This window comes from Muntiacus reevesi, chromosome 10, assembly GCF_963930625.1.
Source record: "Muntiacus reevesi chromosome 10, mMunRee1.1, whole genome shotgun sequence".
NCBI classification, from domain to species: domain Eukaryota; kingdom Metazoa; phylum Chordata; class Mammalia; order Artiodactyla; family Cervidae; genus Muntiacus; species Muntiacus reevesi.
In genome coordinates, this window is record NC_089258.1 from 10,464,680 (window position 1) to 10,488,510 (window position 23,831).

The 23,831-nt window shown below is 44.1% G+C and overlaps 1 protein-coding gene across 2 annotated transcripts in view; it reads left to right on the forward strand.

Moving 5' to 3' along the window:
- Positions 1 to 674: 674 nt before the first annotated feature.
- Positions 675 to 23,831, forward strand: part of NTRK2 (neurotrophic receptor tyrosine kinase 2) — a 388,739-nt gene continuing 365,582 nt past the window's right edge. For both annotated transcript variants that reach the window (XM_065946651.1, XM_065946652.1), the window contains exons 1-3: positions 675 to 811; positions 1,706 to 1,931; positions 2,418 to 2,991. In XM_065946651.1, the coding sequence (XP_065802723.1) occupies positions 2,780 to 2,991 (212 nt within the window). In that variant the 5' untranslated portion in view covers positions 675 to 811; positions 1,706 to 1,931; positions 2,418 to 2,779. The remainder of the gene's footprint in view (positions 812 to 1,705; positions 1,932 to 2,417; positions 2,992 to 23,831) is intronic.

Sequence of the window (23,831 nt, forward strand, 5' to 3'; positions counted from 1 at the left end):
GGAGGTGAGGGAAAGGCCTACTGGCCTTGTCTTCCTGCCCTGCAAAGAGATCATTTGGATGTTGCCCGAGGATTCCCGCTTACACTCAGCTCCCAGGGTCTGTACGAAAGCCCCACTAAATGCTTTCAGTTCCCTTGTAATATTTAAGGCAGAGCCGAGATCTCAGCATTCACCTTGGCGTTCAGGGTTCTCTATCCTACCCACCCCCAGCATTTTCGGATAGATTTGTGGCCATGCTTATCTTTCGGAGGAGATCCCATCCCCGTCGCCCTTATTCGAGGGGAGGTCTGCCAGCCTTTTTCCCGGGAGGAAGCTGGCGAGAGCTGGTGAGCCGCTCACGGGTCGGGCAGGGATGCGCACGCGTCGGGCGCCGCGGGCTGCGCATCTGGAGCCAGAGAGCGCCCCCCGCGCAGTGCCTGGCGCCGCCGCGGCCGTGGGTTGGTGCTCCCAAGCGTGCCGGGCGCTCTCTCCCCGCGCGGGGGCACCAGAGCCCTCGGAAGTGTCAGGCACTGCGGTGCATTTTCCCAGTTCCCTTTTAAATGACTGCGGAAAAAGACTCTCCGAGCCGCAAATGCGAAGACGGATTCTCAGACAAGGCTTGCGAATGCCCCGCAGCCATCATTTAACTGCGCCCTCAGAGCAGTTACGGTTTGTCACTCGACCCTCCCGGATCACCTCGTTTGTCCCTAGTGAGACCCCCAGGCTCTGCCCGCGCCGGGCTTCTCAGTAGCTGGATGTGTGTCGCGCTCCGGGCAGCGCGGGCGCAAGGCACGCGTTCGCTCTCACCCACGCACACACGAAAACGCGCAAGGTACGGCAGGGGAGCGAGGGCTCTGGGTGCCCCGCGTGGGGGTGGGCATCGCGGGGAGTGAAGCTGAGATCTGGGAATGGCTGCATCCTGCCAGGTTGAAGGATGAGATAAAATGACGCGGCGCCACACACCGGACAGGCCAGGGTTGCTACCGCGCATTTAGGGAACCCAATACGCGTCAGGCGCGCTCCCTTCCCCTCACAAGTGTCTGTTTCCCGGGCGTGTGATGCCAGAAAACGATAGGAAAAAAGACCCGCTTAGAGAGCTGGAGTTGCATTTGGAGACTGTCCTCCCTCTGCCAAAGCACCAACAGGAAGACCCTCCGAAAACACCGATCCCCAAATAGATGACCCGGAATGGGGGCGGTTATCCTTGATTACCAAAGCTGGACACGTTTCGGTGTTTACAATATTTATTTATTTTTAGGATAGCTCGTCCTCTCTTTTAGGCAGGATGGGAAAGGAGAATGCAGCGGGGAGGGAAAAGGGAGGGAGGATTCCTATAATAAGAATCAGCGCATTTTTCAGAGCTGAACCGAGCCCGGTTTCCATTTCAAAAAAGGAGACGGCCTCTACTGAGATTTTAGAAGAGACCTGGGTGTGAATTAGGGACTGGGAGGTGTCAGAGCCGGGGAATGGTTCCGCTTAGAGGTACCTGGGTCTAAATGCACGCACACACACGCACACACAGGCGCGCGCGTCTACACGGCCAGGCTGTGTGCGGGTGTGCGCGTGTGTGAACTCCCACATGCTGCTGCTGTCTGCTTCTGGCCAGTGGCACCGATGCTTCCCTCCTCCCCGCTCACCCCCAGATTCCCCTCCCCTCCCTGTTGCTTTTGTCTGGAGGGTGTTATGGGTTTGTGTGTGTATGAGCGTGTGTGTTTTTGGATTTCAGACTAATTTTCTGGAGTTTCTGCCCCTGCTCTGCGTCAGCCCTCACGTCACTTCGCCAGCAGTAGCAGAGGCGGCGGCGGCGGCGGCGGCGGCGGCGGCGGCTCCCGGAATTAGGTTGGAGCAGGAGCCTCGCTCGCTGCTTCGCCCGAGCTCTCCGAGCTCCGTGCCCAGCGGCAGGAGGAGCCTGACCCAGGCGCCGCCGGCGGGCGGTAGGCGCCGGAGCCGGGGTGAGCAGCGCGGACAGTGACCTCCGTCGTCTCGGCCCTTATTGTCCCCCTAGGGGTGGCCGCGGCGGCTCCCCAGGTGGGACGCGCCGCGCCACCTGCCCGCGCCCCCTGCGCCCAGGGGCCGTGGCGGATTCTGCAGCATCATTCGGGGGCCCCGTCGCGGAACCAGCGTCCTCGGCAGTCTCCGCGCCTCCCTTTAAGGAGTCCTGCCCCTGGCCGGTGCCATGGGATCCTGACCCTTGCCCCATTTTCCCCTCCTTCAGCCTTAGGCACCGGGAGAGAGTGGGCACAGTGGGCGCGGCGTCAGTGCCATCGAGGGGCAAGTTTATTTCTGGGGCCGGCCGGAGCTGGGCACTCATGTATCCACAGTATCCCGGCTGGGCTCGCGGTGCGGGTGACGGGTGACGCGAGCGCGGAGGGAGAGTACCCCAGTTCGTGGCGTATGGGGACTTGAGCTCAGCCTTACGCGTATCTGTTTGTCCTCAGCCCCGAGGTGCGTCCCGGATCGCAGCGCGCGTCTAGCCAGAAGCCTGAGCCCCAGAGCATCCCGGGAGCGCCGCGGGCCGGTGCTCGGCTCGCTGGGCCATGCAGCGGCGGCCGCCGCGGAGCTCCGAGCGGCGGGAGCGCCCCCTGTGAGAAGGCCCGAGATGCCCCTGCCACTGTGAACGGTGCCGCCCGACAGGACACGCTCAGCCCCTGACACGCTCGGCTCTGCGCTCCTGAGACCAGCAGCGAGAGGAGAGAGCGGTGAACGCGGCAAAGGCCACTCGGCACCGGCAGGGGAGACCGGCCGGGACAGCTCAGCGACACGCTCTCAGGCTAACTTGGGCTGGCACTGGTGGCTAGGAATGTCGTCCTGGACCAGGTGGCATGGGCCTGCCATGGCGCGGCTCTGGGGCTTCTGCTGGCTGATTGTGGGCTTCTGGAGGGCCGCTCTTGCCTGTCCCACATCCTGCAAGTGCAGCGCCTCTCGGATCTGGTGCGGCGATCCTTCTCCTGGCATCGTGGCATTTCCGAGGCTGGAATCTACCAGTGCAGATCCCGAGAACATCACCGAAATGTGAGTTCCTGGTCCTCTTCCTTCTTCATCCTCTCTTTGCCTCTAGGGCTAGGCTGGCCAGGCGGGTCCCTCTTGGGCACGAATGTTGTCTCAAGTCTGGGGAGAAGTCAGAGAAGAGAGGTGCAGGGCTGGGCCGTGTGTCAGTTACCTGCTTCACTGCCTTGGTGCTGTTAACTCTGGGAGAAGTGTGATAATTTAAAATGTTCTAAATAATAGATGTCCATTATGTAGTATTCTTATGCCCTTTATATTTCAAAGCCCTGCTGGGTGTTCTTTAGTCTTTCCATATGCAATAACTTAAGTTTTGGACATTTTTGTTTCATCAGGTTCTCTGTGTATATTGGGTTAGGAGCAGTTCCAGTAATATTTATGAAAGGAGGTTAAAATAAGTAACTTTTGAAAAATCTGCTGAAGGAAGTTAGAGTGTCTCCCCCTTAGCTTCTTTCTCTGAGAGTTGGAGTTCACCAATTTCCTTTTTCATTTTATACATCAGATTTTGCATAGGAGATTGCATCCAGAGATGGCCTTGAAAATAATCTGTAAGAGGAGAAGTTCCGAGTGTTGAAATGCACTGGCTCAAAAGAGAAAATTCAATCCTTGGAAGCCTAAAAGCCTGGTCTGATTTAATTTGGACTTGACTTCCCAGAGATAGAATTTTGAGATCATTTGGATTATAAATCTTAATTGCCCATTGAACAGTTCCCCAGGAGGAGGTTGGATGATAAAGCAGCATGGGATACTCTGATGAATGCTGTCTTCACCCTGGGACCCCTATGTCCCTGCAAGTGCTCGAGCTTGTCCTGGTCCATTGGAGAAGCAGAATTGTGTATTTCTGTCCTCGTCTGATGCGTTGTGACAAATCTGTTACCAACTAGGGGCTCACCAGTCCTTTCTCTAGCATTCCCCTGTTCCCTCTATTAGAGATTCCCCCAGCCAGCAACTTTGCCCTTTTATATATTTCATTAACATGATATTCTATTCATCCATAAAAAGGATTGTAAGGCAAAGTTTCTCCCGGTTTACTTGAGGCTGTTGACACCACCATAGGCAGCGTTGAAAGTAGGGCTTGGGCTGTGGCCTTCCGGTTGGCGAGTGCGCATGCATCTCCCCCCACCCCCCCACGGATAACACACACCCTGGTTATGCCAACGTTTGTTGACCGAGACAACCTGTTTTTTAATGTAAGTAAGAGGCCTTCCCAGCCTCTGCTGTTTGTCCTGTTGGTGATGCTCTTGTTAGAGGGCTCGGGCAGAAGGAAATGACAACAGAACAGAGGAAAGCGTGCCGGCCCAGCAGTGCTGAGATGTTCCGGGAGCCGCCAGCTGTCAGGCTGGATCCAGGATGCTCAGATCGCAATCCTTTGGCAAGGAGAGCAGCAGGCAGAGCTGGAGAGGAAGGGTGGGTAGGGTCCCGACCGCGCCGACCCTGGCTTGGGCTGGTAGAGGCTCGCCAGGCTGGTCAGAGTGTCTGTGGCCTTTTGTCAGGATTTGTGTCTTTTTCATGAGATGGGGTGTCAGTAGTCAGATGGAGGAAGCCATATGGAATTCAGAGCCCTTCAGACTACTTTGAGACCATGAGGAGTGCCTGAAAACAGTTAGATGTTGTTTTCTTTTGTGATTGTTTTAAAATTCTGTATTAGGTGCTAGATAGATAATGAAGGAGGAAACATAGAGCTAATTATTATTTTTTTCAGTTTAGTGTTTTTAAGGCTGTAATTGGAGGAAAACTCTCTTTAAAAATAATATTTTACGCCTGAGTGGTCTTAGCTTCCTGATAGATATGAAATTATTAATAGATTTGAGTAGAGTTTTCCTATATCAGTTCTCACAATTGTTGTTATTTCCTTTTATCTGATGGCAGGTTCCTATTTTCAGGCTTACTTTTTTTTTTTACATTTACTAAAACATTTGTCACAGTTATTCATCTTATAATGGTAATCATAATTCCTAATTTCTACTCAATTTCTTCTTCTGATTTGAAAATCCATTGAGATTCAGAGAATGGAGAGGTGTATAAGCGCAGTGTATAGGAATGGGGAATTAGTTTAGAAACAGGAGTCAAACTGATAGAGGTGAGCTCTGAGAAAAAGTACTTTTCTCTGCTCATTCCCTCAGCTTTATTTGTGCCTCTTCAGTTTATGCCCCAGTGTCTTTATCTGTAAAATGTATTGAGATCCTTGTTTGGAAAGCACTTCATATAATTATTTTGAATTCTGCTGCTTTGATATCAAAATGGCATCAGTGGTTGGGCTTGTTTCACTCTCATCCTTATATGACACCATCTGTGCACTCTTTCTTACATATTAATATTTGCTTGAACAGCTCTTCAATTCTTGGCCAGTGGGTACCAGCTACAGTTGGAACCAAATTACACTTTCCTTTTTTTTTTTTTTAACTTTGTTATTAGACCCAGTGGTATTCCTAAAATAACCTGTTTTAAAGTTCTAGTTTAATGAAGTTTAGCTGAAATTATATGTTTCTGTTTTTTAAAAGTAGGACTAATGTAGCTAAATAAAGTGTGATTAGAACTTGCTGAAGCAGTTTACTATATCAATTAAAAATAGTAAATCTTAAAAAAAAAAAGTAAATCTTTCAATATCTACATGTTGGGGAAATTGCCTGGAGAATTCACATGGACAGAAGAGCCTGGCGGGCTACAGTCCATGGTGTCGCAAAGAATTGGACACGACTGAGTGGCTAAGCACACAAGGGAAAAGTCACATTCACTGTGCTTTTTAAGGTTCAGAGAGAAGCCATGGTAGAACATTTAAAAAATATACCTGTAGACTAATTAAGGGGGAGGATTTTATTTTTTGATTCTACATGTATGTTTTAAGTCATGCTGACATTTCATTTTCAGAGTCCTTGTTTGAACCTGTTTTATTAAAAATCTTCCCTTCACAGTATCTGTCTCATATTCTTTACCCACTGATGTGACCTATGTCTAGGTCTATGTGCATCTATAGTTACACATCATACCTGCCTAAGGTCACACTGCCAAAATGTGCCAGCTTCTGTTATTTGGAGATGATTATCCCAAAGCAGTGCTAAGTTAAATTTACAAACAATACTATTGTCACATATAAACAGGATGCAAGAGTAAAGTCTGTTGTTGGAGTTATGTAATCAGCCATTTAAGTTTCAGATTGTGTCAAAATGCTTCCTAAAAGACACTTCTATCTCACCCAGTGGTAAGAGATATGGTTTAAACATAAAATAGGTCATGGATTTTTAAAAATTATGGTCAGAAACACATGACATAAAATCTACCTACCACGTTAACCATTTTTAATGTACTGTTCAGAAGTGCTAAGTGTATTCACATGGCTGTTAAAGGGCATGCAATTTTGTATTGCCTATATTTTATGAAGACCAGCAGGGACTTTTTATTTCTAAATTTCTTTGGTGACATTCACTGATTTGGGATTGATATTTGGAGACCAATCTAATATTTTTCCTCTTAGTACAACATAAATAGGATTTGTAGCTTCTGCTGCTCAAGCCTTTGTGTGCGATTCATTGTTGGCTTGGTTAAGCAATTGTAATGTTATGTCGTTAATACATTAAATTTGGCTCTCTCACCTGCGTAAGCTTTTCCACTGTTGCAGTTAATTGTACTAAAAAATTCTGGCATTTAGAAAGATTCAAAGGCATCAGATTTTATCACTCTGATATTTACTTCTCAGCCCCTCCACTGGGAGTTCTAGAACCTTGAATTGTGCTTTACATGCATTTAAGAACTGCAGCCTAAGTTTTGATTGTGGTTGCATAAGCCAGATTGGACTTGTTAATAAATTAGGCGGTCTTACTTACATCATTCATTATTCAATAAAACTTGCCAACAAGTTAAAAACACTCTTTCTTCCTAGTGAAGGCATTCACACAATTCAGCTCAGCACAGCCATTTGAAATCTCAGTTTCATACTTTCTATCTCTACACTGAGGAAGTTTTTATTACATTGGATAAAACAATCAAAAAGTCCTGTGACCTTCTGACCCTACTTTCTTCCACCTCTCCCTCTCTATCACCTCTCATTAACTATACAAGAAAATGTGTTTGATTATTTTTCTTCTCCGAAAAGTGATATTTCCTTATGGGAATTGAGAGCACTAGAGTTGAGCGAAGAGCCTGGGTTATATATTATTACAAGTAAGTAATGGGAAATTAAGATGATGTGGTCATAGCTCCCCAGCTCTGTGTTTAGTTTTGTTTAAGATCTTTCACTGTTTCTATCCCATAAACCTCTGTTTGTGTTATTTCAGTATTCCCTTGTAAAGACATTTTCTAAGTCAAAAAGTTGGCTGAACAGCTGAGAGTTGAGGTCTCTTTCTCCCCAGGAACATTCTGCATGATTGCTTTGACTATCTCTAGGTTGTAGGGGTATAAAACCTAGACTTTTTCTTTAGCTGGGGAAAGGGAATTTACTTTTTCTTTTCCTACTTTTGTTTCTTCTTCTTCTTTTTAAAAAATCTTTGGTACCAAGCAGGTGCCTCCAGTTTTAGCTCATTGTTCATCCTTCCTGTTCTGAAAAGAAACAATATCAAGCCATTATTGAATATTATATCCTGACATTATCCACCCAACTAACTTTACTGCTTCTCTAAAGAGATTCTTGTAGGTTCAAAGCAGTAGGGTAGAATGTAGCATTGAACCTGCTGCTTCTTATAGCAATGCCAGTTTTTGATTTTACTTATGGTTTACAAATCAGTTGGATGATTTAGGGGAGAGGTTATTTAGACAGGGCAATTTTTTCCCTCATTTGGTGTGTGTAAGAGAAAGAAAGGGGTAGAAAAAAAATCTGAACCTTGAGTTATTAATAGTTGATCATTTTCATAATCTATTTGTTCTAAGTTTTAAAAACATAAATCCCACCCCCAGGTGGCAGAGATCTGAGCCCTGCAGTGGCCTGATAATTTTAGCTTCATATTTGATTTCTGATTGATCTCTATTAAAAGAGGAAAAGAGCCCACATAATCAGGATGCCTTCTAACCATTTGCTTTGCTCTCTGGGCTGTCCAGAGGACTGTGAAATGGTAAATATTGATCTCAGAGATGAAGGAATGAATGAATGCTTGTGGTTGTTATAAACCTGGGGAGAAAAATAACACATAGGTACTAAGCTTGCATAGTTCAACTCCCCACTCCACCCATGTTACAGAAAGCTGGAATTACGTGATCTGGAAGCAGCTCCTTAATGTTTCCGGGTCTGAACTTGTCAGACGTAAACCGAGGGCTTTGGACCCTGTCCTCTGATTCTGAAGCTCCACAAAGCTTCAGTTGTGGAGAAAGTTCACTTTATACATCAGCTCTGAAGTAAGGAGTGGTGCTTAGAGCCCGGCAGTGAGAGAATCTAAGGACCTTCCACGTCATCATGTCCTGTGTGCATGTTTTCAGCATCTGCTCTGAATTCTCCAAACCATCCATGTCTTTTTAAATTATTAAAAATTAATTTTTATTGGAATATAGTTGATTTACAATGCTGTGTTAGTTTCAGGTGTATAGCAAAATGAATCTGTCATATATACATATATATATAAATGTATGTGTGACAGATAGATGGGGAAACAGTGGAAACAGTGATAGACTTTATTTTTTTGGGCTCCTAAATCACTGAAGGTGGTGACTGCAGCCATGAAATTAAAAGACACTTGCTCCTTGGAAGGAAAGTTATGGCCAACTTAGCATATTAAAAAGCAGAGACGTCACTTTGCCAACAAAGGTCCATCTAGTCAAAGCTATGGTTTTTCCAGTGGTCATGTATGGATGTGAGAGTTGGACTGTAAAGAAAGCTGAGCACCAAAGAATTGATGCTTTTGAACCGTGGTGTTGGAGAAGACTCTTGAGAGTCCCTTGGACTGCAAGGAGATCCACCCAGTCATCCTAAAGGAAATCAGTCCTGAATATTCATTGGAAGCACTGAAGTTGAAGCTGAAACGCCAATACTTTGGCCACCTGATGTGAAGAACTGACTCATTTGAAAAGACCCTGATGCTGGGAAAGATTGAAGGCGGGAGGAGAAGGGGACAATAGAGGATGAGATGGTTGGATGGCATCACTGACTCAATGGACATGAGTTTGGGTAAACTCTGGGAGTTGGTGATGGACAGGGAGGCCTGGCATGCTGCTGTCCATGGGGTCACAAAGAGTCAGACACAACCGAGTGACTGAACTGAACTGAACTGCTGTATGTATATATATGCCTACAATTTTTAAAGATTTTTTTCCCATATGGGTCATTACAGAATACATCCATGTCTTTTTAAATGTGAGATACTAAGAAAACTGGTGGCATGTTAGTGCTGGGGTGATGAGTCCAAGTTCACAGGGTCACTTAAAATCAAGATCAAGGAAGGAGAAGGGGCCTTAGAAATGCTCTGCTTCAACCCCCCTTGCATGAATGAGGGGCAGAGAAGAGAGTTGCTTTTATGGTCATGGCACATTAAAGACATCATGGCACCTAGAGGCTTCCTGCTAGCATCCAAAGGTAGTGCCAAAACCTTCCCTCTAGGAGGCCTCCCCTCTGTTCTGTTTCCTTGGACTGAACCTGACTCCAGCCCACCCTTTTAGAAGCATCAGGGATGTGAAGACAAATTTAGTCTGGCTAAGTCTATGGGAACCTGTCTCTACTGGAGACAGAGCAGTTAAAAGTTCATGAACTATTGATCACAAAGCAATAGCCTGATCTTTGCGTGGGGGCAAATATATTTTTTTGTTTACTTTACTGTGACTGTGGTTGTTTGTTTTAATTTTAACTCTTCCTCTTCTCTAACACTTTCACAAAAGCTAGGTTGCAGAGAAAGGCCTTCATGAGTTGGCTGTCATGAGAGACGCTGACCTTGCACCTACTGGACCATCCAGGCAGGTTAGGATTGGAGGGAGGGCAGAGCAGACAGAGCCTAATGGAGGCTGCTGCCCCCGAGTCTTTGCCACAGTCAGGGGTGGTTATGTAGGTGGAGGAACCCACAGCCTTGTATACAGAGACTGTCTTAGCTCCCATGAAAGTCCTGTGGCCAGAGTGTACTATTCTTTCCAGCCTTCTCTTTGCCTCTGCCTTCTGATTGCCCCAAGATGGATAGCTGAGCCAGTGAGCAAGCTTAAGGTGTTGACTCCCATTCGAAATTCATTCTGCTACCATTTTATACATTGTATATGGCCTGTGCTAAGCCTTTTCCAGTACAAGCACACTTCTGAGACACACCTCTGGTTTCACCCAAGGCTTCTCCCCAAGGGTACTGGAGAGCACTTTACAGACATCTGCTTATTTAGGTTTAAAACCTCGCTCTGAAGTAGGTGGGAAGATCCTGACAGCCTCAGAGGGACTGTCAGGTTGGTTGGCTTGCCTGGGGTTCTCTGGTCAAGCTGAGCGTAATTCAGGATAGAATTTTATGCAGAGTCTTGCTTAGGGCTTTGTCTGCTCAGACCCACCTGTTCAGATTTGACCTTGAGAGTACAGGCAATTTTAGGAGAAGTGTAGTTATTCAAATAAATGTTCAGAAGTTAAACAGCACAGTAGTGGGAAGGAGGTGGATTGAGGCTTCATCTTGTATCTTTCTCTTCTACCATCATCTTCTCCTTCGTCATCTGTTGTACTCTTAAGAGGTAAATGATTTGTGTGCCCTGGAGAATATGGGATCTTCTAGTATAGAATAAAAATTTTGATAACCATACATCATTTAGAATCCCTCTTTTTATTTCAAAAAATGACCTATTATTGCCCACCCTTTCCTATTATCTTCATATTCCAATCATTTTCTGAACAGAGCAGACACACACACCCTAGAGTTATATTTGTGTGTACAATGTGTCTGTGAATAAATAAATATAGGTATAAAACTCTACTTGGTGTGGGCTTTTCAGACTTAAGTATCTTGAGTTGTAAAATTTTTTCTAACAATTGAAGATTTGCTTCTTTAAACCATCTAGATAGACATTTTGGAGATTTAATTGACACACAGCATTATATTAGTTTTAGGCCTACAACATAATTTTCAATATCTGCATATATTACAAAATGAGTGAGTACCTTAATAAATATAGTTAACATCTATCACCCCCACGTGTGTGTGTGTGTGTTTGTGTGTGCAAGTCTCTCAGTTGTATTCTGCTCTTTGTGACCCCATGGACTATATAGCCCGCCAGGCTCCTCTGTCCTTGGAATTTTTCAGATAAGAATATTGGAGTGGGCTGCTATTTCCTACTCCAGGGGATCTTTCCGACCCAGGGGTCTAACCCGAGTCTTTTGCATCTCCCACATTGGCAGATGGATTCTTTACCACCACGCCACCTCGGAAGTCCCATCACCACCCATAGTTAGCACATTTTTTTTTTTTTTTTCTAGTGATGGGAATTTTAAATCTACTATCTTAGCAACTTTCAAAAATATACTACAGTATTGACTGTGGTCACCATGCTATACATTATACCCCCTCTCAGACTTTTAATTTTGTCTTATTCATTCTGGATTTCTCTCAGCAAGGACCTGACAGAAGGTCTTCTCTAGGTGAAATCTGTAAGCTTCAGAGCAGTGACTCCGTGCTGGGTTAGCTGACCCAGCTACGCAGAAACCCATGTGTCTGTCCTCTTTGATCAGTTCTCAACGGAAACAAAAAAATATTACTGGTGAGGTATTTTCGAACAGTTCTACCATAGTGTTACTTAAACCAAAAGACATTAGAGTTTTGATTTTCGACCTCTGAAATACGGTGCCGTTTAAGAAGGTAGGCTCTTGTGAACTCTAATCTTTGCCATAAAAGTTGCTTCTATTTCCTGTGCCCTGGAGTCCCCTGCTGCGAAGTGGCAGAGGGGCCTGGGCCTGAATCCTCTGACTGTGGCTCACAGAAGGGACAGTTTGCTTCCCTTCTTTGGCCTTGGCATACTTGTCTTGGAATGTGTGTGCCGGCCTGGGAACTGGGGTGGGCAGAGAGCTTGACACGATGGCTGCTGAGTTCTCTGGCAAGCCAGAGAAAACCCAGCCAACCACACACCCTTGGTAGTCTGCTTTCAGCCTTACTTCACAGCCCTTCTGCTAAGTGACCACCTGCCGATGCAGGAGACATAAGAGACGTGGGTTCAGTCTCTGTGTTGGGAAGATCCCCTGGAGAAGGGCATGGCAGCCAAGTCCAGTATTCTTGCCTGGAGAATCCCATGGGCAGAGGAGCCTGGCGGGGTACAGTCCACAGGGTCACAAAGTGTTGGACATGACTGAAGCAACTTAGCACGTGCACACCCTCGTATTGCCCTTGCCCTTGCCCTCCTGGGTTTGGCCTTTTCCCTTTGTGACCCTTCAGTCTCCTTCTGTTCTTTATTCCCTTCCACACTGCCCCCAACATACAGGCACACACACGCTCAGGCAGATGATTGGCTGCAAAGCCCCTTTCATGGACAGTGAAGAAGCCTTGGGTTGCAGAACCCATGGATCAACCACCATGGTTCCAACTGAAACTGGCCTGCCAAGATCAACTCACTCAGAGAGGCAGCAGCGTAAAGGACCCTGGGTAACTGGATGGGGAGATGGGAGTTGGGGTTCAAGTCCATACTCTGACAGTTTTAGAACTCAGGATCCTGGATGAACCATTTAATCTCATCAGCCAGTTCCCTAATCCTGAAATTGAAGGTTGGGTTTAGCTGGATGCTAATCTCTAAAAAATTCTGTGATTCTGAGTCAAGCAGCCACAGGCGCCAGTCTTTTCTGTTCTGTTCTGGAATTCACCCTTGCCTCCTCCTCCAGGGCTAACCTAGATCTCGCTCCAGGTCTCTAGGTATCTTAAGCAACAGAGTCCTATCTGTGAGTTTCTCTAGGTTAACCGCTTTGGTTCAGGTTAGATGGCTTTGCAGATTACCTTCTCCTTGCCAGCCTGTGTAGCAGTGCTCCCAAGGTTTCCCACCCATTGAAACAGCTGTCTCCCCCCAACCCCCGGAGGTTGGTGTTTTTAACATGCACTGTCTACCTGCACTTTTGGGCAACTGCATCAGCTAATCCATCTGTTTCCATCTGCTCGGAATACCTGCTACCATGTGTGTGTGTTCTGACCTTTCCAGTCCACTCTTGGTCCATTTCTGTGGTTGCTGCTCCAGAAGGATCTCTAATTGGCTTGCCTTTTTGCCACTCTTCACCTTCCATGACCCCTTAAGCAGGAGCTTGCCTGAAATCAACTTTCATCTTTCTGCCTCCACCAAGTTTCATTTTTGTCCTGGCTGGAATAGTTTACCACGTTTCCTGATCGTCATGTGGGCTGCCTGTCATCTAAGTCAAACTTCATGCAAACATTAGTTCAGTTTACCTAGTGTTTATTGAGGCCACTGGTGATGTTACAGACACATTAGGTACTTTACTGAGGCAAGAAGCCTCTGAGTAGCTTATACATAGTGGGAGAGAGAGAGAGATCTAATTTTAATATAATGTGATAAGGACAGTCAGTGCACATGAAACTAAAACCCACATTTACGTGGCGATTGTTTTCAGCTTCAGCCAGACCTGGGACCAATTACAGAGGGTGTTTCCTCCCAAATGTGCATACTTTTCATTGTTAATAGTGGGAGGCGTGGACGTGTAGATGGGATGTGAGCAATCCGCATGCCTGCTTTCGATGATGACAACAGCCCAGCTGAGTTTGGTTATTTTTTCTGTCAATATTGTGATGTTCTTGTGGCTTTATTCACTTATGTTCCATATGAACACACTGCCTGTATCTGAAACCGACCTTTCCCTTCCAGTACATGGGAAGGGTAGGAGTGTCTTTGGCTAAAACTAATCACTCCCCCTCTATGACAAAACCCATCCCCTTTAACTTTTCTCTGTTGATGACTTGCCCTCTCCCATCTGAATTTTCAGTCTCTTCCTATTGTCAGTGTCAGAATTTAAGCAGGACTGGGTCCCTTCCATCTTAGAAAACTTTTCCTTTAGCTCTGTCCCCTTCTTCTCCTTCCAGATCCCTTTAGTCTTGGCCCTTTTCTCTTTTTCTTTGACTCCTGATCTTGGAAGTCTGGTCTGCATTTTGTCTATTTCCTCCCCTCTGAATCCAGTCTCAATCCACTGCTTCATCAAACTTGCTCTCCACTGCATCCCAAAGACCTGCATAGAACTAATCTAAGGCAAATTTCTCTGCCCTTCTCTTATTTGCTTCTTAGCAGAACTTGGCCTCATTTCTCACTCCCTCCTGAAGCGTTCTTTTTTTTGGCCTTGGTGTCAATGAGGTTTTCTCATTTTCCCCCTAACCATCTGGCTGGGGGCAGTCTTCTTACTTAAAGGCTTCCTTTTCTCTGCTTTTCTCCTTAAAGTTGATGTCCCTTCAGCTTTTGTCCTAGGGCTGCTTCTCTTCCAGAGCTATGTCACCCTCACTTATGACTTCTGTTGCCTTCTGCATTCTCCTGATGTCCTAATAATTGTCCCCATCAACTATAGTGGTGACCTTTGGGTCATCTGTCTACTGAACATCCTTCTTGGATATGTCATAGTGCATCACGCTTGACATTTCCAAATTAAATCATCATGGTCACCCCAAACCCATTTCCAGTGTTCCCTACCTTAATGAATGGCGCCACTGCCCACTTGGTCAAAATGTTTTGTTTTGCATGGCAAAACCTTGGCTCCTCCCACTCCTTAACCCCTGTATTCATTCAGTTATCTTGCCAATTCACTTCTCTAAATATTTTTTATATTTGTCTAATTCTTTTTATCTCTACTGTCCAGATTCCCTCATTCATTTATTCTTGCTTCCAACAGATACTAACTGGGATCTGCTCTGTGTCATGCTAAGTACTTGGGATATGGTTGCAAGCAAGATTGACCTGGTTTCTTTTCCTTATCAAGCTTGAAGTCTGGGAGGAGAAAGAAACATCGAACAAATACTTACACAGCCAAATAGTTAACTCAAAACCACCATCATTTTTTGCTTAAGATGCAGCAGCTTCCTATGTGGCATTCTGGTCTGCAGTCTTACTCTCTTTGTATCCATATACCACACTATGTTGGAGTGGGCTTTCCAAAATGCTGACCTGATGTCATTGCTTCTAATCACCCCATGGCTCCCCATGTCTCTTAAAATAAAGCCCAAAGTTGTGGTTTTTTAGGTTAAAACAAAACCAGATTATTACTATATTGCTATACAGTAAAACACATAACTGTCACATAGATTCAGACACACAGTCAGCATAACAGTTGCTTTCTACACCAGCAGATCTATAAAAGAGAACAAATTATTAACTGGAAGCTTGCTTGGTGATCTTGGAATTAGAGCAAGGGCACTTAATTCTGCATTTAAAATGTTAAATGGCATTAAGTTAAGCTTGCCTGAGGCATCCATCTCCATAATGGGAGAGCCTTTACAAAGGGGAATGCAGAACTTGAAGTACTTTGGCCCAGGCCTGTGTCCCCTGGATGGACACTCCTTTCTCTCGCCTTTATTCACTGCCCAGCACCAATTCTGACTGACACATTCTTTCTTTAGAAAGGTTAGTGCCTTTAGCCAAGACTTGCTCAAGCCTGGGAGCCCTTTTGAGTCTTTAAAGTGATTTTGCACATTTTTTTTCTTTGAAATGCATTAACGTTATTATATGGACTTTTATTCATAATTAGTTTTTTAAAATTAATATTTGAATGTTTTAAGAGATATAAACAGTATAAAGAAGTATATCACGAAAAGTTAGTCTCTCTTCCATCATGGGTTCCAACTGGCCAATCCCTCTGTCTCTTTCTCCAGTAGAAACTTTGATTTTAGTTTGTGTGTCTGCTTTTAGAAGTATTCTACTCAAGCATATGAGTCTACTCACATACGTGGGTATGTATATGCATATGTACGTTTATGTATACATATATATGTATATAACTGTCTACATTTTAGTATTTTTTTACTTAACAGTGTATCTTAAAAATGTTTCTGTATCAACATATGTGGGACTTCCCTGGTGACTCAAGAAACCGCCTGCAATGCAGAAGCCACAGGAGATGTGGGTTCCATCCCTGGGTCAGGAAGAGCCCCTGGAGGAGGGCATGGCAATCCACTCCAGTGTACTTGCCTGGAGAATCCTATGGACAGACAAACCTGGCGAGGTACTGTCCACAAGGTCCCAAATAGTTGGATCTGACTGAAGGGACTTAGCACGCATGCATGCATCGGCATATGTACTGCAACCTTATTTTTCACAGTCACACAGTACTCATTGAGGAATAGATTTCGTTGGACTAATTTTTACTTGGACACCCTGCATTCAAGTTCTTTCCCACGTGCATAATTTTATCTATAGGAAACGTCTCTAGAATTTGAATTACAGGGGCATGTGCATGACATTTGTGATTTGATAGATATTGCCAAGTTGTCTTGCAAAAAGATCACATCGTTTTATTCTGCCACCCAAACTGGAAGCACCTGTTTTTCTACAGCCAAGCTGATACTGTTTGTTATCAAAACCTTTGACCTTTGTCAATCACATTTCTGGGAAATAGTGTCGCATCATCACTTTATTTCACAATTCTTTAATTATGATTTGTTAAAAATCTTTTTATATATATGTAAGTAGCTCAGTTGGTAAAGAATCTGCCTGCAGTGCAGCAGACGTGGATTCAATCCCTGGGTTGGGAAGATCCCCTGGAGAAGGAAATAGCAAACCACTCCAGTATCCTTGCCTGGAGAATCCCATGGACAGAGGATCCTGGTGGGCTAGAGTCCATGGGGTCGCAAAAAGTCAGGCAAGACTGAGCCACTAACACACAACAAGCCATTTGTACTTCTTTTTCTGTGAACCGTATATCCCTTAGGCATTTTCTTTTTCTATTGGATTGGTGACCTTTTCAAAAAATTGATTCCTAAAATCTATTTAGCAATAAGAAAATTTATGCTTTGTCTAATGTTTTGCTTGTCTTCTGATGTTGATCATAGTTTTTGGTAACACAGAATTAAATGTTTTTGTAGTAAAATTTATTATTTCCTTATGACTTCTGTATTGTAAATGTGGCTAAAAAGAGTCTTTCCTTCTATGAGAGTATAAAATAAGTCTCCTATATTTTCTTCTTTTACCTTTACTATTTCATGCTTCATTTCTCTATCTGGATTTTTAAAATATAAAATGTGAAGTAGTAAAAACAACTGTTTCAAGATAGCTAATCAGTCTATCAGGTCTCCTGACACCATTGATTATATTATTCAACTTTTCCCTCACTAAATAACAATTTTAAATTAAATATTTAAATTTTAAATGAATTCTGATACGGTTAAGTATAAAGATCATCTTTGTGTTTTGGCTTATTTTGGGCTCTATCCTCTTCTGTTAAACAGTTTGTCTGTTTACATACTAGCACTAAACTTTTTATCTTCTGAAGTTTCACATATATTTATGTATTTTCTACTTGTGTTAGTCTTACTCATAAATTACTTTTGGAATTTTCAGGATTATTCTTACATGCTAATTTTTCCATATGCATTTTAGGAACTGCTTTCCTAGCTCCCCCCTACATAATATCGATGTTTTAAATTAAGACAGCATTTATATTTGTATATTAAAATCTCATAATTTCTTAATAGGTCATAAAAGCCCTGCACCCTCTAATTCAAGCACATTTCTCAAGCCTCATTTTTTTCCTCCCCCTTTCTTTAATAGGATGATGCAGTCTCCCTGAGTTTTAAATGCTCTATGGAGTTATAGTCTCACTCACCTCCAAGGCTTCACACTGGCTGTCCTCTCTGCCGGGAATACCATCCTCATGGCTCCTGCCTCTGTCTAACCTCCTCTGCCTCTCTTCCTCTGGGCTATATGTCTCTACCATGTGCTTTTACAGCCCCCGCCCAGTGTTTCCCGCCCCCATCATAGGTCACTGAATATAGTAAATGCAGGCCTACGTACCGTCTGTATGACCTCTTATAGCATGAAGTAGTGTTAGGCACTCAGTCCAACTCTTTGGGACCTCATCGACTGTAGCCCGCCAGGCTCCTCTCTCCGTGGGATTCTTCAGGCAGGAATACTGGAGTGGGTAGCCATTCCCTTCTCCAGGGGATCTTCTTGACCCAAGAATCAAACCTGGGTCTCCTGAACCGCAGGCAGATTCTTTTCTGTCTGAGCCATCAGGGAGACAGGGACCACGTGGATCTTGTTTATTGCTCTTCCCTAGCACAGTGTCCTAGATCTCCCTATTGTCCACAGACACAAGGAGATACACACACACACACACACACACACACACACACACACACACACACACACACGTGTATCCCCTTCCCCTACAAATCCATCTTTTAGAATTCCAAATGAGAGTATTTATAAAGTTGTTCTTTGGGCTGTCAGTGTGTAAATTTCTAGACGTGATTTTCCTAAAGTCATCAGGTTAAGATGTTTGTTTAAATAAATAACCTTTATGGAATTAAATAGCACTATGCTGGTTCCTGCACAGTAAGAAATCAATTCATCGTAGAGACAGCATCGTTGGAAAGGAAGAAAGGAAGAGCTTTGATGAGACAGGATTATTATGTGTCCAGCAGGAAGGAGAGACAGGGAAGAGATGGAGGGTGAATGTAAGCAGATGAAGAGAGATGCAGAACCAATCAGCTCAACAACAAGGGTAAATCCAGGAAAGAAGAATCATATTAGGGAAATTCGATCTCCGATGGACACATGGGTCTAATGAGGAAGATTTGTGCCTTTTCTGTTGTATAATAGCTAATAATGGATATCCCTGTGGATCAAATGCAGTTTTCCCTGCGACTGCATTTATGGCGCTTCACTTAAAAAGCGACTCTGGTGTGAAATTTCAGATGTGATTTATCCTTGTAGTGTGGATGGTAGAGGCTGTGCATTTGTCAGGGGTGTGAACAGTATGTCAGTTTAATGAGGCACCTGTTGCACGTCCTTTTGCACCTTTGCAATCAGGGTGTGTTGGGCTGATCCTGTAATGTTTCATGGTGCTTCATTTGTGTGTATAATAATTGACATTATCAGTCATCTTAGACATTTTGATGGTTGTTTGCAAAACTGATCACAAGGCAACTGATAGACATATGAGATTTGCAAGTCTTTTAAAAATAGAGTGGGGAAGAATATAGGTGAACAGATTGTGTTGAATAATCCAAAGAGATAATTCTCCCTTGAGATAAATAACATCCATTTATTTATGTTTACATGATGCAGTATGTTCATAATATACATAACAAATGAAAATAGTTTAGACTCGTGTATTTTGAAATTTAAACTTAAAAAGGAATGGTCATTATGGAACAAGCATATAACTCTTAAGAGAAAAGTCTTATTTTTGGTTGAGTCACTGACTCTCATGGTAAACCCAGGTGGCCCTCTGGGGCTTAACTTCTTTGCCATCTCATTTATTTTCTCTGGGAATTACTTTCTCATTAAAAAAAAAAATAACAAAACCCCCCAGAACTTTCCTAGAGCTTAACTGCCTGGTGACTTGAAAGCATTGCCGAACCTTTTATTTACGCCAGCCTACCCTAGAGTTCAGTCTGTCAGCACTCTCCTTTTATTGTAGATTAATATCTATACATGTACAGTTCAGTGCGCCATAGACATTCTGTTGACAAAGTTATCTTTTCCAGCAGATACCTGAAATGGAGGATAGGCATTGACTGTTTATACATGGATTGATTGCTTGATTGATCCATTTATTCATTCATCTAGTCAATTAGTTAATCAACAAATATGGTTTGACTATGTTCTCCCACCAGGTAGTTTTCTTGGGTCCTAGGTAATAAGACCTAGGCCAGCTCCTCCGGTTTATATGGCTTGTTGTAGGTCCCCAGTCAGATCACTGTCCTACACAGCTGAACTCATCAGTAGCACCACAGACAGCAACCTTGGACCCTCCCACCACCACCAACACACACACACACACAGACACACAGACACACTCACAGACAGAGTTGTGCCTAGGAACATGCTCATCTGCAACAGGAGGACAGACCCACAGAAAGGCCTGCACAGGCCCCGGGAATGGGCTTTAGGGTCTTTGGGTAGAAAATTCTGAGGTCCTACTAGGTCAAGAAGGGCAGGTGTGATTTCCAGGCGGGAGTATCCTGCTGCCTCAAATGGAGGAGTACCAGAGTGAGGGCCTCTGACATGCCAGGGCCCACTGCCTAGAGCTAAGGGGCCCAGGGACAAGGCTGTCTGGGTCTTTGCCTTATGGATCTGACCTTGGCTTCATGGTAGTTTTGAGCCATTATGTGCTGTAGAATAGAGGAAGTACAGAACTTTTGCATAGGAGCATACAGAGGGGACCGGATGCCATCATCTTAGTTTTCTTTTCTTTCTTTCTTTCTTTCTTTTTTTTTTTTTTGATCTTAGTTTTCTGAATGTTGAGCATTAAGCCTAGTTTTTCACTCTCCTCTTTCACTTTCATCAAGAGGCTCTTTAATTCTTCTTCACTTTCTGTCTTAAGGGTTATGTCATCTGCGTATCTGAGGTTATTGATATTTCTCCTGGCAATCTTGATTCCAGCTTGTGCTTCCTCCAGCCCAGCATTTCTCATGATGTTCTCTGCATATAAGTTAAATAAGCAAGGTGACAATATACAGCCTTGACATACTCGTTTTCCTATTTGGAACCAGTGTGTTGTTCCATGTCCAGTTCTAACTGTTGCTTCCTGACCTGTATACGGATTTCTCAAGAGGCAGGTCAGGTGGTCTGGTATTCCCATCTCTTTCAGAATTTTCCAAAGTTTCTTGTGATCCATGCAGTCATGACTGATGTTGAAGCTGAAACTCCAATACTTTGGCCACCTGATGCGAAGAGTTGACTCATTTGAAAAGACCCCGATGCTGGGAAAGATTGAGGGCAAGAGGAGAAGGGGACGACAGAGGATGAGATGGTTGGATGGCATCACCGACTCAATGGACATGGGTTTGGGTAAACTCTGGGAGTTGGTGATGGACAGGGAGGCCTGGCGAGCTGCAGTTCATGGGGTTACAAAGAGTTGGACATGACTGAGCAACTGAACTGAGCTGAACTGAACTGACCTGATACAGACGGCTGGCCTTCCCTGGTGGTTCAGATGGTGAAGAATCCACCCGCAATCCAAGAGATACGGGTTCAATCCCTGAGTCAGGAAGATCCCCTGGAGAAGGCAATGGCAACCCACTTCAGTGTTCTTGCTTGGAGAATCCCATGGACGGAGGAGCCTAGCAGGCTACAGTCCATGGTGTCAAAAAGAGTGGTGCAGTCCGGTGACTGGGTGACTAATACACAAACATCCAGAGGGGTGGTCAGGCTCTCCAGACTGCTCGGCCCATTGCAGTGCCCTCACCTCTCTTCAAGGGGATTCTCAAGCATGGGGATCCATGTTTCCAAGAACAACTGTGCAGGATTCCCTCCGCCCGCCCCAACTTGTGTTCCTACAAGCTTTGTGATATCGCAGACACAGACAGAACAGCAAGGCATAGACTCTGTCCCCAGAAGTTAGTGGGGAATCTGTCCCAGAAGTTAAACACCAGTAGCTGCAGGTTTCCACTTTTCTCTCTTCCCCATACAGATTTTATTATTGCTCCTGAAAGTTCTAGATCTGAATGTACCATTTTAAGAATTATTCAACTCTTTCAGTTCAGTTCAGTCACTCAGTCAAGTTTGACTCTTTGCGACCCCATGAACCGCAGCACACCAGGCCTCCCTGTCCATCACCAACTCCCGGAGTCCACCCAAACTCATGTCCATTGAGTCGGTGATGCCATCCAACCATCTCACCCTCTGTCGTCCCCTTCTCCTCTTGCCCTCAATCTTTCCCAGCATCGGGGTCTTTTCAAATGAGTCAGCTCTTCGCATCAGGTAGCCAAAGTATTGGAGTTTCAGCTTCAACATCAGTCCTTCCAATGAACACCCAGAACTGATCTCCTTTAGGATGGACTGGTTGGATCTCCTTGCTGTCCAAGGACTCTCAAGAATCTTCTTCAACACCACAGTTCAAAAGCATCCATTCTTCGGCACTCAGCTTTCTTTATAGTCCAACTCTCACGTCTATATATGACTACTGGAAAAACCATAGCTTTGACTAGACGAACCTTTGTTGACAAAGTAATGTCTCTGCTCTTTATGACTGGAATATTCTTTTTACTGGTATCCTAGGAGGATTCTGGAATTGTGAAAACTGTGCCTAAAATGTTTCTTATTATATATTTTTTTCCAAATTGAAAAATCATGTGTCAATAGCCACACTTAGATGGATCAACAAATTAATATTTCCTTTTCTTTGGAAGTTTGTGTTGGGAATCACAGAGGTTATGAGGCAGGATGACTTGGAGGGTTCAGAGCCTTATTCTGAGGTTCGTCTGCCCCTGCTACTTTGGACTAGTTAAATAGAGGCCTCGCTCTCTCAGTTTCCCCATCCGTAAAAGGAGACAATAACAGAACCTTTCTCATGGGGTTTCTGTGAGGTGAAAATGAGTTAAAGCATGTAAAATGATTGTACCTATGCATAAGACATAGTTAGAGCTGTCTCTGGTTTTTTTTTTTTTTCTTTTTTTTAATTTTTATTGTGTGGCTATCCTCAACTGTGCTTTGAAGGAGAGTAGACTCTATAAGTCTTGGGAAGTACAGAAAAGCAGAAGAATCTGACTTGAGTGTGGCACTGGAAAGTTGCTGAGTTTAGGAGCATGGATGTAAAAGGGTGCTGGTTCTCCTTATTGGAGTCTCTGTATACCTCTTCCCTGGCATACATGGTTCCATCTTGGTGTGCTCAGCTGATTGGGATACTGGACATTTGCGTGCTGAGCAGTGATGGGTCAGATTTACCTCCTGTGACTCAGGTCATGATCTTGGTTCTGAAACTTTGTTTTTTCCAATAGTCCTGGTCCATTTTATCTATAAGATTGTTTGCAACAGTTCCCATGGTCTCTGGAGGTTATCAATCAATTTGTATTCCATTTTCTCTTTTCACTGTCTTTCTCATTTTTAATTGCAAGGCCTTTACAGAATATATATACCTTCTCTTTTTCTTTGTTTTAAAATTCTGGTAAAATACACGTAATAGAATTTATCATCTTAACATATTTAAAATGTACAGTATGTGTCCTTAAGTACATTCACATTATTGTGCAACCAACACAGCTACCCAAATCCACAGCTCTTTTCATCTGCAAAACTGAAATTCTGTACCTGCTGAATGACACCTGCCTGTTCCCCTCCTCCAACTAGCATTCTACTTTCCATCTCCATGTATTTGATTCTCTAGGTACCTCCAAAATATGCATCTTTTCTAGCTATAATATATTCCTTGAGTTAAACGTTTCTACAAGAAATTTGTTTAGGACTTTTCGATGCACTCACACTTCCTTTCTGTAGAATGGCTTCTCTTTATTGTGGCTTTACATGGCCAATTATGACTAGAATCCCTTTTCACCAATATCTTTGTAGTTTAACTCCAAAGAGAATAATCTCTAACCTTCTGTAAAAGCCACTAAAGGTTCACATGTGACGTGAAACCAGTGAAGGTAAAATTGGAAGTGCTTTTCACATTCTATCACTCACCTTACTCCCACAGCCTATAAAGTGGGCCGAAAAATTGTGCCAATATCAAAACAGACCTTCACAGAAATCCTAAAATTTTACCACTTGAATCATTCTTTTTTCTTGACATTATGCTTGGTGCTCATTTCCCCCTGTGCCACGTTTGATCTATCTAGAAGTTAGAGCAGAAGTATCAGTTCCCCAAATTCTCTTCCTGTGGAATGATTTGACCTGATCGGAAGCCAGGAGCTTTCAGAAGTGTGCTATGCTGTGATTTGTGCTGACGTGAATGCTTTTTAGAATTCTTAAGACCTGGGCTAATCATCGGAAGTTTTTTTTTATACTATTTGTCAATGAAAGCTTGATTGACCCGAAATAATGGGAAAAAAGGACAAGAGATAATTTGGAAA